The sequence below is a fragment of the Myxocyprinus asiaticus genome, chromosome 32 (assembly GCF_019703515.2).
Source record: "Myxocyprinus asiaticus isolate MX2 ecotype Aquarium Trade chromosome 32, UBuf_Myxa_2, whole genome shotgun sequence".
NCBI lineage: Eukaryota > Metazoa > Chordata > Actinopteri > Cypriniformes > Catostomidae > Myxocyprinus > Myxocyprinus asiaticus.
In genome coordinates, this window is record NC_059375.1 from 31541767 (window position 1) to 31557695 (window position 15929).

The window sequence follows — 15929 nt, forward strand, 5'->3', positions numbered from 1 at the left end:
TGATTCCTGGAGGGACCTTCGTTCGGTTTTGGGGATCTAAAGCGGTTTTGGGGATCAAAACCGACCCTGAATTGGCGTTCTTCTTATTGGACAGGTAAGCTTACATAAATGCAAAGCACGTGAAATATAGTGCCAGAAGGATTGATCCGTGTAATTTTTGCCTGCTAACGCTGATGAATTGCAAGCTACCTTGCTTTGTAACATTCAAATAATTTCAACAATCTTCTCTTTATACTAAAAGTCAGGAATACAGGATAAATTTAAGCAAATATGCTGGTTTCTTATTCATAGTACAACATATGATATACAAAACATACAATAGTGCAACATAACTGCAGTGCAACAGTAAACTGTCTTGTATAGTTCAGTAGTATGTAGCTGTATGTGTATCAGTATGCTATGTTAGCTGATAAGTAGTTTTAGTTTAGTCTCAAAGTTTGTAGTAAAACAATCATAACTGTGTAATTTTAATTATGCTATCTCATCTGTCAGCGTGAATCACGTTCAGTCTCTTTGTGTGTTATGTCATTGTTTTGGCCGATGCTCGCTTGCGTCCCTATGAAGTGTGTGCAGGAGCACGAGCACGATCAACAGGTAGCTGGCTGCAGTTCACTTAATGGCCACAGGTGTCATTAATAACAAGGTTTTCTGAATCTTACATACTGCACCTTTAAACATGGTGCGTAATTTTATCATGACTGTCTCTATCGAAAAGCTAAGCTACCCATTTGCCACACTAAAGTATAATATGCATTGAACTGGCCTTTATTTACTTTCGGCCCTGTCTAAACTATCATCATTTTAGATGAAATCGCCTATTCCCATATTGGCTCAACCTGTTCACTTTATTAGAGTGGGAAGACTTGGCAAACAAGCCACTGTGATCATTAGCCCACAAATATTAATCTTAGGTTCGATGGCCTGAAAGGACTCTTGAGCTGGGAACACACAAAATAGTGTCCTTGCTCACCCTCTTATCAAATTGATTACTTGTTATATCAGGTACCTTTTGTTGGCTTCTCTTTGTAAACAACCTCAAGTGAAGGCAGCCATGATAAATCAGCTATGCTTTGCTGCAGAAACTCTCAAAGATCAGATTGCAGAGAAATGTTCAATTCTCATAGGTGTCTATGAAAGGGATTTCAGGGGAACACAAGGGTGCCATTAGCTGTGTCGTGTGCACTGGGTTGCAAGGAGTTAGAGGCACATACGAAGTGCAAGTAAACATGGGAAGGAGTTGAAATACTGTGGTATTCTTTCGCAGCCAAATTCACAGTTTGCATTTTAAGAAGTTTGTTGAACCTTAACAAACCTTGAATATTTGCACCTGCATTTCCCTCGATGAAAATGCATTTAAATATACAGTATATATACATACAGTACTGTGCAAATGTTTTAGGCACTTGTGAAAAATGTTGCATAGTGAGGATGTCTTCAAAAAAATAATGAAATAAAGAGTTTTCATTTATCACTTAATGTCATACAAAGACCAGTAAACTTAAAAAAGCTAAATCAATATTTGGTGTGACCACCTTTGCCTTTAAAAGATCACCAATTCTCCTAGGTACATCTGGACACAGTTTTTCTTGGTTGTTGGCAGATAGGATGTTCCAAGCTTCTTGGAGAATTCGCCACAGTTCTTCTATCTATTTAGGCTGTTTCACTTGCTTCTGTCTCTTTATGTAATCTCAGACTGACATGATGTCCAGTGGGGGGCTTTTTGGGGGCTATGACATCTGTTGCAGGGCTCCTTGTTCTTCTGTTCTAATCTTTTCTATATGCAAAAGTAACGTTTTGGAGTCTAACATATATATTTCCTATTGACACACTAAAGCTGAAGCTATAAATAACCATCTTAAGATAAATGCTTTTGTGAAACATCTTATGTGCCTAAAACTTTTACACAGTACTATATATATATATATTCACTGCTATTGCATTCCACTTTAGCAGACAGCACTTCCAATAAAACTGACAACAGGTAAACAGGCGAGTGACAAAATAATTCCATTCCACATCTGTTGCGCAAATTATAGGAGACTAGTGTACAATAAGATGTTTATCTACATGTGCTGTAAACAATTCAGCCTTTGAAGGTGAAGTTTCTAATATCTGTTAGGCCAAATGCAATTGCAAATATAATGTTTTCAAAGATATTTCCTTAATACTCCCTTCTGTTTTCCATTGGGTGAACAAACAGAAAAATTACACACCTCATCTTTAATTAGAGTTTATTTTTTTATTACTATGCCGACAGTGAATGTCCCTGTCTCTCAAAATCACATCACATTTTGTTCCAAATCAGTGCCAACTAGAGTCTTAATATTGATGATGCTCAGAGGTCCTTGAGAAGCATTATTGATGGGAATTGAGTGTTCATTCTAGCAGGAAATGATTCATCACAAATTGTTAAAGATTTCTGTTCTAAGAATTCAGGTGGCACTGTTTTGTGTGTGTGTGTGTGTGTGTGTGTGTGTGTGTGTTTGTGTGTTTTTACCCAATATGCACTTAAGCTCTTGCATCTACAATGTCCACAGTTAAATAAACTGGTATTAACCTTTCACAGTAAGTTTTAGATATTTTATATTTGAATGAAGTTTGACATAATCCATAAGATTGCCGTTCATCATTAAAAGACTAATTAAGAGTCTTACCAGCGGAACACTATGTGACCTTTGACCTTGCACTTTCAGGGCCACCAGAGGCTCCTTCGGCCGTGCGTCTCAGTGTGACCAGCAGCACGTCTCTTACTGTTACCTTTCAGGAACCTGCCAGCATGAACTCCGCTGTGGTGACCAAATACAAAGGTCAGTGCATCCCTAATGTGCATTTACAGTGTCACAACAGGCATCAATAGACATTCCAATTGTTCCCTGTTATGACTACATTTGGAGATAATCAGTTTACTCTTTGCTCATTTTTCAAGCAAGTGTTTTGATTCCCCATGATATTCCATTATTAAAGTGATAGTTCACCAAAAATGAAAATTCTGTCATTATTTACTCACCCTAATGTCACGCCAAGCTCATATGACTCACTGTCTTGCATGAACACAAAAGGTGAATTTTAAAATAGTAAAATTGTGACTCTGGTCTCTCAAGCCTGAAAAAGGACCAAAAAACCTCCACCATGATACCACAATACAATTAATCAATATATTCATGTACTATATTCCTAGTCTTTTGAAGCCATATGATCACTTTTTGTGATGAACAAAATTAAATTTAAGTCATAATTTAATCAAATCATTAATGAAGCGCTTAAATCAAATATGATGCCTACATCAAGAGCATCGAAACCTTGGTTTTCATTTCGTCTTGTGACCAAACGTGTGATGTGACGTCGCCATACACTCACTTAGCACTTTATTAGGAACACTGTGGTCCTAATAAAGTGCCTGAGGTGGTCTTTTGCAGTTGTAGCCTATCTGTCTCAAGGTTCGACGTGTTGTGCATTCTGAGATGCTATTCTGCTCACTACAATTGTACAGAGTGGTTATCTGAGTTACAGTAGACTTACTGTCGAATCTGGCCATTCTTTGTTGACCTCTCTCATCAACAAGGTGTTTCCGTCTGCAGAACTGCTGCTCACTGGGTGTTTTTTTGTTTTTGTCATCATTCTGAGTAAACTCTAGAGACTTTTTTGCGTGAAAATCCCAGGAGATCAGCAGTTACTGAAATACTCAAACCAGCCCATCTGGCACCAACAATCATGACACGGTTGAAAATCACGAGATCACATTTTTTCCCCATTCTGTTGGTTGATGTGAACATTAACTGAAGCTCCTGACCCGGACCTGCTTGATTTTATGCACTGCATTGCTGCCACATGATTGACTGATTAGATAATCGCATGAATATGTAGGCGTACAGGTGTTCCTAATAAAGTGCTACGTGACTGTATTTTTATACGTCAGAAATATATTAGTTTTTTATTAAATGTTACATTTTCTTTACAAAATGTTACAACAAATAATTCATTAGGTTTTTAATTTTCAATAAATAAAGGAAATTATGCAGCTATAATTTAACTCTATGACAACTATAAACTAATAAACACACTTTTTTTGGTGCACGAAATAACATACAATGTGAAACATTACTGTTTTTCTATTTCAAAATCATTATCAGCCCATTCTAACTGATGCTTCCAAGACTATCACAAATCATTCTCACAATTTTGACAAAATCTCATCTGTATTAGCCAGCTAGATAATGTTACCTTGATGACATATTTAAATCAGCTGCATTCACAACAGCATTATTACATCCGTAACACTTTACTAAAAGGTTCTATTCATTAACATTTGTAAATGCATTAGCTGTCATCAACGAACAATGAACAATATTTTTTTACAGCATTTAGTTATCTTGGTTAATGTTAATTTATGAAAATACAGTTGTTCAGTGTTAGTTCATAGTGCATTAACTAATGTTTACGTACAGTGGGGGCCAAAAATATTGGCACCCTTGGTAAATATGAGCAAAGAAGGCTGTGAAAAAAAAATCTGCATCGTTTATCCTTTTGATCTTTCATTAAAAAAAATCACAAAAATCTAACCTTTAATTGAAGTAAAACAATTGAAAGAGGGGAAATATCTCATTATTAAATTAATATCTTTCTCTAAAACACATTGGACACAATTATTGGCACCCCTAGAAATTCATCTGAATAAAATATATCTGAAGTATATTCCCATTCATATTTAAAAATTTAATTTTTAAATGTGTTTTGGAGAAAAAATATTTATTTAATAATGAGATATTTCCCCTGTTTCAATTGTTTTACTTCAGTTAAAGGTAAGATTTGTTATTTTTATTTTTAATGAAAGATCAAAAGGATAAACGATGCAGATTTTTTTTCACAGCCTTCTTTGCATATATTTACCAAGGGTGCCAATATTTGGGCCACCACTCTACATCAGAGAAAAGCCTGATAGGATAAGTGACAGTTCTGTGATCTCTATAATCTATGGATTGCACTCATCTATAGCCGTTCTTCTCTTTTTAATACCATATAATGTATGATGACTTATATTGCAGTGGAATGGAGCTGTCTGAAGGACTTCTCCTTATTAGCCGGAGAAATGGTCCTTGAGAATCTGCTGTCCCTGAAGTGCACAATAACAGGTCTCACCACGGTAAGCTTTAAACATAGTGCAGTCCATACTGTAAACAATGAGCTATGTCCTCAGAACTGCATTGAAGATAATACCCAGTGGACATGCTTGTTGTTATTGTGCTGTACAACAACAACAAAAACCTTTGTTGTGGGGAGAACACATGATTTCTAAGGCTTTGTTCACACTGCATTGGTTTTCAAATTTGATCTTTTGGACTGACTGTCCATGGCAAACTCTGATCTATTTGTTCAGACAGTGTTGTCAAGATCCGGTGTATCTACATCAGTTGCTATAGTAATGATGTAAGCATCAGCTCAACAGCAAGAGATGTAAGACAGTAGCTGTCATTGTAGAAAGAGAGGCCAGGAAAACAGAAACGGTGCTCAAGATGTGCATGAGAGAACATAAGTGATGTATTTTATGCAGTTATGCATTGAGTATGTCTAATACCGCTGACACGTTCACTTCCTTACATCCATTACATAGTGAATGTCTTTGAATACAGCTCCATACAATATGGCACACATTGCATAACGTTCGTCCAAATGCTGAAAAAATAAAGCCACATCTACACCAATCCGTTTTCCTTTGAAAACTATGTTTCTCTTCTCATCCACACTGGAACGTCATTTTCCTCAACCAAAAACGAGACTTTCGAAAACGCTGTCTAGTATGACATACTTTGAAAAACGATGACGTCAGGAAACTAAGAAAAGATTTTTAAACAAGAACAGATTAGTGTAGATGTGGTTTAAATCCAATTTGACCATTCAGACTGAGACTCATTCTAAAAAAACGAATGTGTGGCATATGGATGTAGTTCCAGTTTGTAAACACTGGATTTCATGTGGTTTTCAGACTCCAAAAATAAAACAGATTTGAGTCGGATACACCAAAACAATTCTGAACAAAGCCTAAGATTTTTTCTTGTTTGTCACAGGGAAGACAGTACTATGTTCAAGTGTCTGCCTACAACATGAAGGGCTGGGGTTCACCACAACTTTCTCAACCCCCTTCTGCTGTTCCCTCCAGTAAGTTCTACAAAGCAACCACAGTTGCCAAGTACTGTAGCTCTAAACAGCAATGTTCACTTTGATCAGAAAGTTCTTGAAACCTTGAGGTTTAAGTCAGCACAGCTTTGTGCTCACAATTCAAATATCATGTTGGTTTAGAGAAGAAAAATATGTATTGTGTATAGCGAAGATCCTTGAATGTAGGACTAATAATAGCGCTATTATTTAACTGTTACGATTTCCTCTCAGCCTCCTGCCTCTGATACTGTTTGTATCTGGCCTTGAGTTTAATCTTTTTTAAACAAGTGCTGCTAAAGACAAGCTGTGTCACCACTGGTGACAAGATTTGTGTCTGTAAATAAGAAATCCATCATTATAAAACTACAAATATTGCAGACTGAGAGAATTCTCTGGAAGAGATGGGGATTTTATAATAGAGATTGTATGAGTAGATTTTAAAGTGACATTTCCGGTCTGTCCTTCACAATTTTTTTTACCACCTTATAATACACGGCATTCAATTGTCCCTTCACTAATCAAATGTAGGTGTCCTTACTGATGTTTTACAAGATCATGTGGGAATGATGGCGGACATATAATTTGACAGCATGAACCTTTAAAGATGTATTTAAAAGGATAGTTCAACAATGATGAAAATTCTCTCATAATTTACTCACCCTCATGCTATCCCAGATGTATATGACTTTCTTTCTTCTGCTGAACTCTTTTTTAGAAGAATATTTCAGCTCTGTAGGTCCTCACAATGCAAGTAAATGTGTACCAAAATTTTGAAGTTCCAAAATGCACATAAACGCAGCATAAAAGTAATACATAAGATTCCAGTGGTTAAATCTATATCTTCAGAAGTGATATGATATGTGTGGGTGAGAAACAGATCAATATTTATGTCCATTTTTATCATAAATGTTTTCTCTCTGCCCAGTAGGTGGCGATATGCATGAAGAATGCGAATCAGCAAAACAAAAGAAGAAGAATGTGAAAGTGAAAGTGGAGATTTTTATTTAAAAAAAGTGGATTAATATTTAAAAAAGTTAAATATTAATTTAAATATTAATCTGTTTCTCACCCACACTTATATAACTTCTAAAGATATATATTTAACCACTGGAGTCTTATGGATTACTTTTATGCTGCCTTTATGTGCATCTGGAGCTTCAAAATGTTGGTACCCATTCACTTGCATTGTGAGGACCTACAAAGCTGAAATATTCTTCTAAAAATTTTTGTTTGTATTCAGCAGAAGAAAGTAAGTTATACACATCTGGGATGGCATTAGGGTATGAAGGTAAATCAGTAGCAAAACTCGAGAGCTTGCATATTTGGATTTGAGAACTTGTACAATAAATATTTGTACTCGTAAGTTGAAATTTACACTCATAGCACTGATGTGAAAACAACTTTGAAGTTGAATGTTGCAATCTGCACTCAGACAATAATTCAAAGCTTGTGTTTTGAAATCAATGTTGTAGACAAATAGTCACAAATGTGTAAAATGACATTCACATTAATACAACTACAGACACAAACTTGTATTACACATTAACTTTTGTACTTTAATTTTTGCAGTGTGTATTGTCAAGGAGCAAAGAAAAGACATTTTGCATATTATAAAAAAATGTTGGTAACATTATAAACCCGCTTTGTTTCATTGATGTCTGTTCTAATGAATATGACAGTTTAAGAGCGATTTTAACGGTTTCACAGGGTAACATAGTTACCTATGTTAATGTGGGACATTGGTTTGAATGGGAACTGGCGATTACACTTGTTAGAGCAGTAAATCGCAAATGGAATTATTTTATTTGCGAAATTAAAGCATCATAGGCTGAAATGTCTCAGTAATTGGCCTATACACTTAAATTACATTTATTTATTTATGAAAAATAATATCTTGATGAAATGATCTTTTCATTGGTTCCGATGGTCTAGTGGTAGTGTGTCCGCTATCCATATATATCGACCGAGGTTCAAATCCCTTGTGAACATCTTTATTTTTATTTACATTTTTGTAACAGCATCCTTTACTTTTCAAAGATTATGTGCATAACAATGTCATATGTTTATAACTACCCATGACACTGCCAAAAGATGATCTTTCAGAACAGCGCATTTTTAAAAAAAATGTTATTTTGTGGAGCACAAGTACAAATGCCAAATTGATCAATGAGTGAGAATAAATGAGAATAAATTCTGAGAAAGTATGAGAAGTTTCTTCTAATAATTCTGTTTGTTTGGCAAAATCTTAAGATTTTAAATCTTAAATTGGTTTGACAATTTTAAAAAGCCTCTTAACTATGTATGGAAAACATTATTTATTTATTATTTATTTTCTCAGTAATTCAAGCATTCTCAGAATATTCAATTGATTATACTGTAATTGCTGGCTGTCAGGTTCAGTTACAATTTTTATTGATTTATTTATCAATTTTATAAATTGTCTGTGTGTTTTACTAAATTGTTTTCATTATATCTGTTAAAAATACATTAAAATCTGCAGCAAAGCTACAAATGCATCCTGTCTGACCTGGATTTAAACCCAGGTCACTGAATGTACTGCCAGTAAATGACTGGACCAGCGTTTCAGCTCTATTAGAGCTGTCACTTTGTTGATTTTCAGGTTAATCAAGTCATTATTCATTATAAAGAAGGCAATTGAAAGCATATTATTGACACATATCAGCCTATGATGCTTTACTGTTGCAAATAAAATAATTCAACTTGTGATTTACTGCTCTTGACAAGAGTAATTGCCAGTTCCCATTCAAACCAAAGTCCCAGGTCAACATGGGAAACCCTGTGAAACAGTTAAAATCGCTCTTAAACTGTATCAAATTAATTAGAACAGACACCAATGAAACAAAGCAGGTTAATAATGTTACCAACATCTTTTTATAATGTGCAAAGCGTTTTTTTCTTTGCTCCTTGGCAATTCACATTGAACGTGCACATCCCCAGTTAACACGATCCGCACCGTTGGCATTCATTGGCTGGGCATCAAACAATAAAACGACTTCATTGACCCCTCCCCTGCCGAACACTGGTCTTGCTCTCTCGCATCAGGATTTTACAAGTGCACAATTGAGTTTTGCTACAGGTTTTTTGCAAAAGTAGTTGCAAAAGTCAAAGCGTGAAGATTTAAAGTTGCAGTGCCAGATTTGAGAGGTTGTAAGTGCTGATTTGTGTTTGTACTGCGAAAATGAATTAAAGTACATAAGTAAATTTGCAATACAAGTTTGTGTCTGTAGTTGTATTTATGTGAATGTCATTTTACACATTTGTGACTACTTGTCTGCAATTGTGAATTCAGAACACAAGCTTTGAATTATTGTCTGTGAGTGCAGATTGCAACATTCAACTTCAAGTTTTTATTTTACAAGTTTTCACATCGGTGCTGTGAGTGTAAATTTCAACTTACGAGTACAAATATATATTGTACAAGTTCTCAAATCCAAATATGCAAGCTTTCAAGTGTTGCTACTGATCTACCTTCATATTAGGGTGAGTCAATAATTAGAGAATTAAAATTTTTAAGTGAACTATTCCTTTAAAAGGTTCACCCAAAAATTAACATTCTGTCATAATTTACTCATGTCGTTGCAAACATGTATGACTTTATTACTGTATTTGGAACTCAAAGGATATGTTTTAATGAATATTGCAGTATGTCTTTCCAATACAATGGCAGTTGATAGTGACTCACTTTAAACAACAGAAGAGGAAAAAAAGCTTGGGACATCAAGATTTAAAGGGTTACATTTTGGGTTGTTGCTCACCAAAAATTTAGTTTGTATTCAGATGACTTGGAATATCATGCACAAGTTGCACGGACTACTTTAATGATACATTTGGGTCCTTTTTTAAGCTTTAAAGTGAGTCACTACCAACTGCCATTTTATTGAAAAGACTGCATTCTCATGCATAATATTCATTAAAATATCTCGTGTGTTCTGCATAAAAAAGAAAGTAATTCGGGTTTGGAACGACATGAGGGTGAGTAAATTATGACAAATTAAATTTTTGGGTGAACTATTTTGCTTGTTTTCTCTATTAGTACTTTGTGTTACTATTATAAATGCCTGGGCAACAACATTTTACCATATTTTTGAAAATTTAAATAACATTCTGTGTAAAACTATCCAAATACACAGAACTTCCGTAGACATACATTAAAATGAGTAAAAGCTTGTCTTTAAGGCGGAGCTTGGCGAAGAGTCAGTGGAATCTAATTAAATGAAGCCTTTGATAATTTCTGCTAAGGGTACTTGAAGATAACATTGATAGTCTCCATTTTTCAGTTGTTTTTAATGACTAGAGAATGGCATAATGCTAAAACTCAAACTTTGTGTGAAATCTCCTTGTGTTAGACTGGAAGGACTGCAATGGGAGAGAGAGCAGACGGAGAGGTCACATCGAGGCCATGGAGAGACTCTTACAGCAGGTTCGAGCCACACACCAGCACTACGCCTGCGGAGGTACACACCCACACACACATACATGTCTCTCTTAGATCCAAAACATACTCTACGCAAGTGCGTAAATGCAGACGCTTCTAGATATGCAAGCTCAATTTCACACATCATTGCGTTCTTCATGTCCGAGCGCAATTCATGTCCGAACGCAACTTAAGCACTTCCATTCTCAGTATTTCCGCTATAGCTGGCATTTGCGAAAACTGTCAGCTCTGCCTTGGTGGAGCGACATTCTAGTTTGTTAGCTGACAGGTTTATTGCTAGCTACCTAAATAATAACACATCATGGTTTAATGGCACAGATATTTAAAAGTAACACTATCCACCTTTGAGGACTGAGTCTTGTTACCACTACACTTCTTTCATATAACTGTGAACATTCTCTCTGCTTAGTGTTGTCGTGACTTGGCATTGTGACAGCAGAATAATACATTTCAGACATTTTTCAGAATAACAAGCTTGGTTTGATTAAACAATGATACTCAGAATCCTCTATTTCATCCCCATTTGTCTTAAAGTGACATAATTACGAACCCTCATATCAACCGGGATCTCCTACCTGCCTTCAGAGCATTATAAATGGTGCAGTGAGTCTGGTGTTTTGCCGCAGTAGTGTAGATGTATTTAATCATGTTTGAAAGTTACTGTAATATCTCTGCTTTCCCATGTGAGCCAAGAAACCTATTATTAATGGTCCAAAAGATTGGGAATCTCATCCCAGCTGCATTGTTCTTGCTGCACAAACACAGGAAGGCTTGACATCAGAACGGGAATCTCAGATGCGTTGAACAGATGAGTTCATTCTCGTCAGCTCTGTTTTTGCTCAGCTGTTGCGAGTCTTTAATGCCAGCTCTTTTATTTGCTTTCTTTATTATGTTTTTGTCTGTCTCTTATAATGCTCTCTCTTTCCTGCCATCTGGGACAAATTCACTAAACAGTTGTGCCACTTTTGTGTGGTATTTCAACGCAAAAACCTGCGTCTTTATCACTAACCACCCTTAATCCAGTGTAACCATGTGCAAAATGTGCATAAATTGCTCTAGACTTATAAGAGATTGCACCTAAATCAGAAAAATCAGCACTATTGGCTTGGCGCAGTGTTGCTATCATGGCAGCAGTTATTCATCAAATGATGGAGAAGAACATTATAGCTCAACATATATCCAGATGCGTGGTATAAATAAGCACACTTTCAGCATTTTAAAGAGCCAATTCAGACTGCAGTATGCTGTACATTCTCAGCAAAGTGTCGAAATTGTGGTAGTCTGCTGCATCCTTCACAACCTAGCACTCAGAACTATGGAATCAAAAGTTATAGCATAACAAAAATAATTTATCCTACTGTCCAAAAGCCTCTCCAACCAAATAAAACATAATAATTGTACATAAGAACTAATTACACATGCAAATACAACGACTAAAGTTATGCTCTCTCTCCAAAGCATGCAGGCATGAGTAACGAAATCTCATTTAGTTCCATTCTGTGTCATTTGAGCCATAATTGAGGCTGTTTCATGTATTTGGCGCCATCTCCTGGTGGCCATATGTAATTAGAGTGAACGATCCTCTCTGCCCATATTTGGATGACTTTCTCTGATTGCAGCAATACGAATCCTTATACGATTGGTTTAGCATTCCATGATGCTGGAGAACGTACTACTTAGTTTCCGATGAAGTGATCTTATCCAGGAAAGCTAACGTGATTTTTAGCCAGATAGCACATTATGTGCTGTGTGCACAATGTGCTTCGTGTGGATTATCTAATGATCTATGCATCCGATTACGTTGTGTGGGGCTCGTTTTAACGGGAATCCCCTCCTCTAAGTAAAATATGTGATATTTTATTGCTCTGTTTATTTTTCGTGAAGGTATCAGTGAAAACACATATTATAAGCAACACCTGTTTACATGTAACATGTATCTCAAAGACATATACTTAGCTATTACTATATATTTGTCTGTAAGTAAAACAAACAGGCTGATTGTATTCTACTCTTTGAGAGCTTTCAATGACATATGACACATGGCTATTTCATCAGTTTGATGTTTTTACCAATTACAATAATATGCGCAGTGCAAAATTATTGATAAATTATCAAAACTGAACACTTCTAATTTGTCTGCAAATTTCAAAGCACTTGTTTAGCTTTGGTAATAATGCCTACACAAGTACACCTTCTAAACCTTAAAACGATACCTATTTTGTCTTGGACAGAATGTACTTATTTTTTTTTTCTCACCTTTTTTCTCCCCAATTTGGAATGCCCAATTTCAAGTCCTCGTGGTGGCGTAGTGATTCGCCTCAATCTGGGTGGCGGAGGACAAATCTCAGTTGCCTCCGCATCTGAGACCGTCAATCCGCGCATCTTATCACGTGGCTTGTGGAGCGTGTTACCATGGAGACATAGTGCATGTGGATTCACGCTATTCTCCGCGGCAACTAACCACGCGAGAGCGAGAACCACATTATAGCGACCACGAGGATGTTACCCCATGTGACTCTACCCTTTCTAGCAACCAGGCCAATATGGTTGCTTAGGAGACCTGGCTGGAGTCACTCTGCACGCCCTGGATTCGAACTCGCGACTCCAGGGGTGGTAGTCAGCGTCTTTACTTGCTGAGCTACCCAGGACCCAACAGAATGTACTTATTAATATTTTGATCACATTTTGTTTTCTCGGCCAGCATGTATATATAGATTGTTTTAGTCTATATATCTGCTTTATATTGGCCATTGACCACCCTGCTCTCTACTAGTCATATCAGTATCAGCCATTGAAAAACCCATATTCGTTGACAACTAAATCTTAGTAAAAGTCTCTTACTTTTTTGCTCCCTCTGTCTCCCTCTCTCTCATCTGCCCGCACAGAGCTCCCTCCAATCATGCTCTCATCTTCTAAGTCTGCACTTCTTCCAGTAGATTAATTCTGTATTAAAGTGACGAAATGAAGCGTGGTCAAAGTGTTTTGACTCCAGTACGGCCCTCAAAAGCAGCATGAATACGCCCTCTCAGCATTCCTGCTGCCCACCCTGCTATGCTCTTCACTTGAGGGGCACAGAGCAAGGGAGAGGCAAAGTATGCGTAAATAAATAATATTTTAATAAATTTATCCATTTTGGATTTTAACATCTATGTGTCAAACATGTTGCCCGTATACTGCAGCACTGTAAATCACGGGGCCCGGGCACAAATACATTTAAAACGAGGGAGACTGGACGTAGTTGAAGAGCAGTCTGCTTTGGCCTCAAGCCCACACCTAAACCCAGAGGCTGGCCACCGAGGTATAGAAGAAGGCTGTTCCTGGTGCTGACAGTACTGCACCGCTAACAAACAGCAACTTCATTAAGGAGCTATGCAGCCAGCCACAAGCAGGAGGAGGGAGAGCGAAAAAAACGGCATCACTCATCTGTTTAGAAGTCAACACTAATGATGTCAGAGCGATGGCTGCCAGTGTCTTAAACAACGTTATACAGGAGAAATGATTCTACGAGAAAACACCGTTGGAGACTTTTTCATTGATGTGAGAGCAGAAAAACAGAAAAAAGAAGAGCTTCTTTCTGATATAAACTTGTTGAGACTTTAAAGATTCACCTAAAAATGAAGACGTGATCTTTTTCTCACCTCATGTTGTGTGGAACACAAAAGAAGATGTTAGGCAGAATGTTAGCCTTAGTCACCATTACATTTAATAATATTTTTTTGACTGAGGCTAACATTCTGCCTAACATCTCCTTTTATGTTTCACAGAAAAATTATGGGATGGAGCAAAGTCTTTCTAGCAAGTCAGTCCACTGGCAGCCATCTTTGGAACACTCCCGGTAAGGTATTTCCAGTCATGAAAGTGCAGCTCCTATCTACTTGAATGGGGAAAGACCGAAATCTCCAAAACGGTTGGTCAAGATTACGATCAAAGAACATATTTCAAATCAGCAGTAAAATCTTACAACACTGAAATAATAAATTGTGATTTTTGACCTCAGATTACGCTAAAGAAAAAAATTCAATTTTCCCGGCTTATATAGCTAATGCGCATGCGTGTTCTCGAGTTGATTGACAGGTGATGTCTGTATCTAAAAGGTAATTTGCTCTTTTACCTGTAAGGTGAAACTTCCTGTCTAAATCCAACCATTGGGTGTTAAATTTTTTTCCCATTGATTTTAATAGAAGTGGCCAGTCTCTGCTAAATAGTCACTGATATATAACCACATGAGGGTGAGTGAATGATGACATAATTTTCATATTTGTGTGAACTATCCCTTTAAGCATGCTGAGACATAACACGTATGTCTATGTCTGGTTTACTTTAAGAAGTGTGTGTGTATATTGCAAAAAGCATTATCTTAATCTGTATTTTTTACTTGTTTTTAGTTTTCGTATTAAATAATTTGACTTGTGCATGTTACAAAATCGTTTTTGTTTCTTTTAACGTCTCTGTTGCATCGCAAACTTGCCATCTACTGGCCATGAGTTTCATGTGCATGTATCCACATTCGGTTATGTGCTCAGTGTTTAAAGATAAATTGATTAGTTTGAAAAAATTAAAGGGATGCATACACTCATGACCACTTTATTAGGAACACCTGTACACCTGCTTAATCATTTGAGTGTTTAATCAGCCAATCGTGTGGCAGCAGTGCAATGCATAAATCATGCAGATTTGGGTCAGGACCTTCAGTCAATTTTCACATCAACCATCAGAATGGGGCCATTTCGACTGTGGCATGATGGTTGGTGCCAGATGTGCTGGTTTGAGTATTTCTGTAACTGCTGATCTCCTGTGTTTTTCATGCACAACAGTCTCTAGAGTTTACTCAGAATGTGCCAAAAACAAAAACAAAAAAGAGTGAGCGGCAGTTCTGTGGATGGAAACGCCTAGTTGATGAGAGAGGACAACGGAGAATGGCCAGACTGGTTTGAGCTGACAGAAAGGCTACGGTATCTCAGATAACTAATCTGTATAACTGTAGTGAGCAGAATAGCATCTCAGAATGCACAACATGACAAACCTTGAGGCGTATGGGCTACAACAGCAGAAGACCATATCGGGTTCCACTTCTGTCAGCCAAGAACAGAAGCCTCAGCTTTTTGTTCTTGGCTGAGAGAAGTGGAACCCGAGGTGGTCTTCTGCTGTTGTAGCCCATTTGCCTCAAGGTTCAACGTGTTGTGCATTCCGCAGAACTGTAGCTGCTGAAATCCCAGGAGATCAGCAATTACAGAAATACTCAAACCAGACCATCTGGCACCAACAATCGTGCCAGAGTCGAAATCACTGATATCGCATTTTTTCCCCATTCTGATAGTTG

The 15929-nt window shown here is 36.9% G+C and overlaps 1 protein-coding gene across 1 annotated transcript in view; it reads left to right on the forward strand.

Moving 5' to 3' along the window:
• The window catches only part of LOC127422980 (ankyrin repeat and fibronectin type-III domain-containing protein 1-like), a 155855-nt gene that overhangs the window by 102839 nt on the left and 37087 nt on the right, over nucleotides 1–15929 (forward strand). The window contains exons 12-15 of the mRNA XM_051666937.1: nucleotides 2694–2807; nucleotides 5043–5140; nucleotides 6063–6153; nucleotides 10521–10628. Of these exons, the coding sequence (XP_051522897.1) occupies nucleotides 2694–2807; nucleotides 5043–5140; nucleotides 6063–6153; nucleotides 10521–10628 (411 nt within the window). The remainder of the gene's footprint in view (nucleotides 1–2693; nucleotides 2808–5042; nucleotides 5141–6062; nucleotides 6154–10520; nucleotides 10629–15929) is intronic.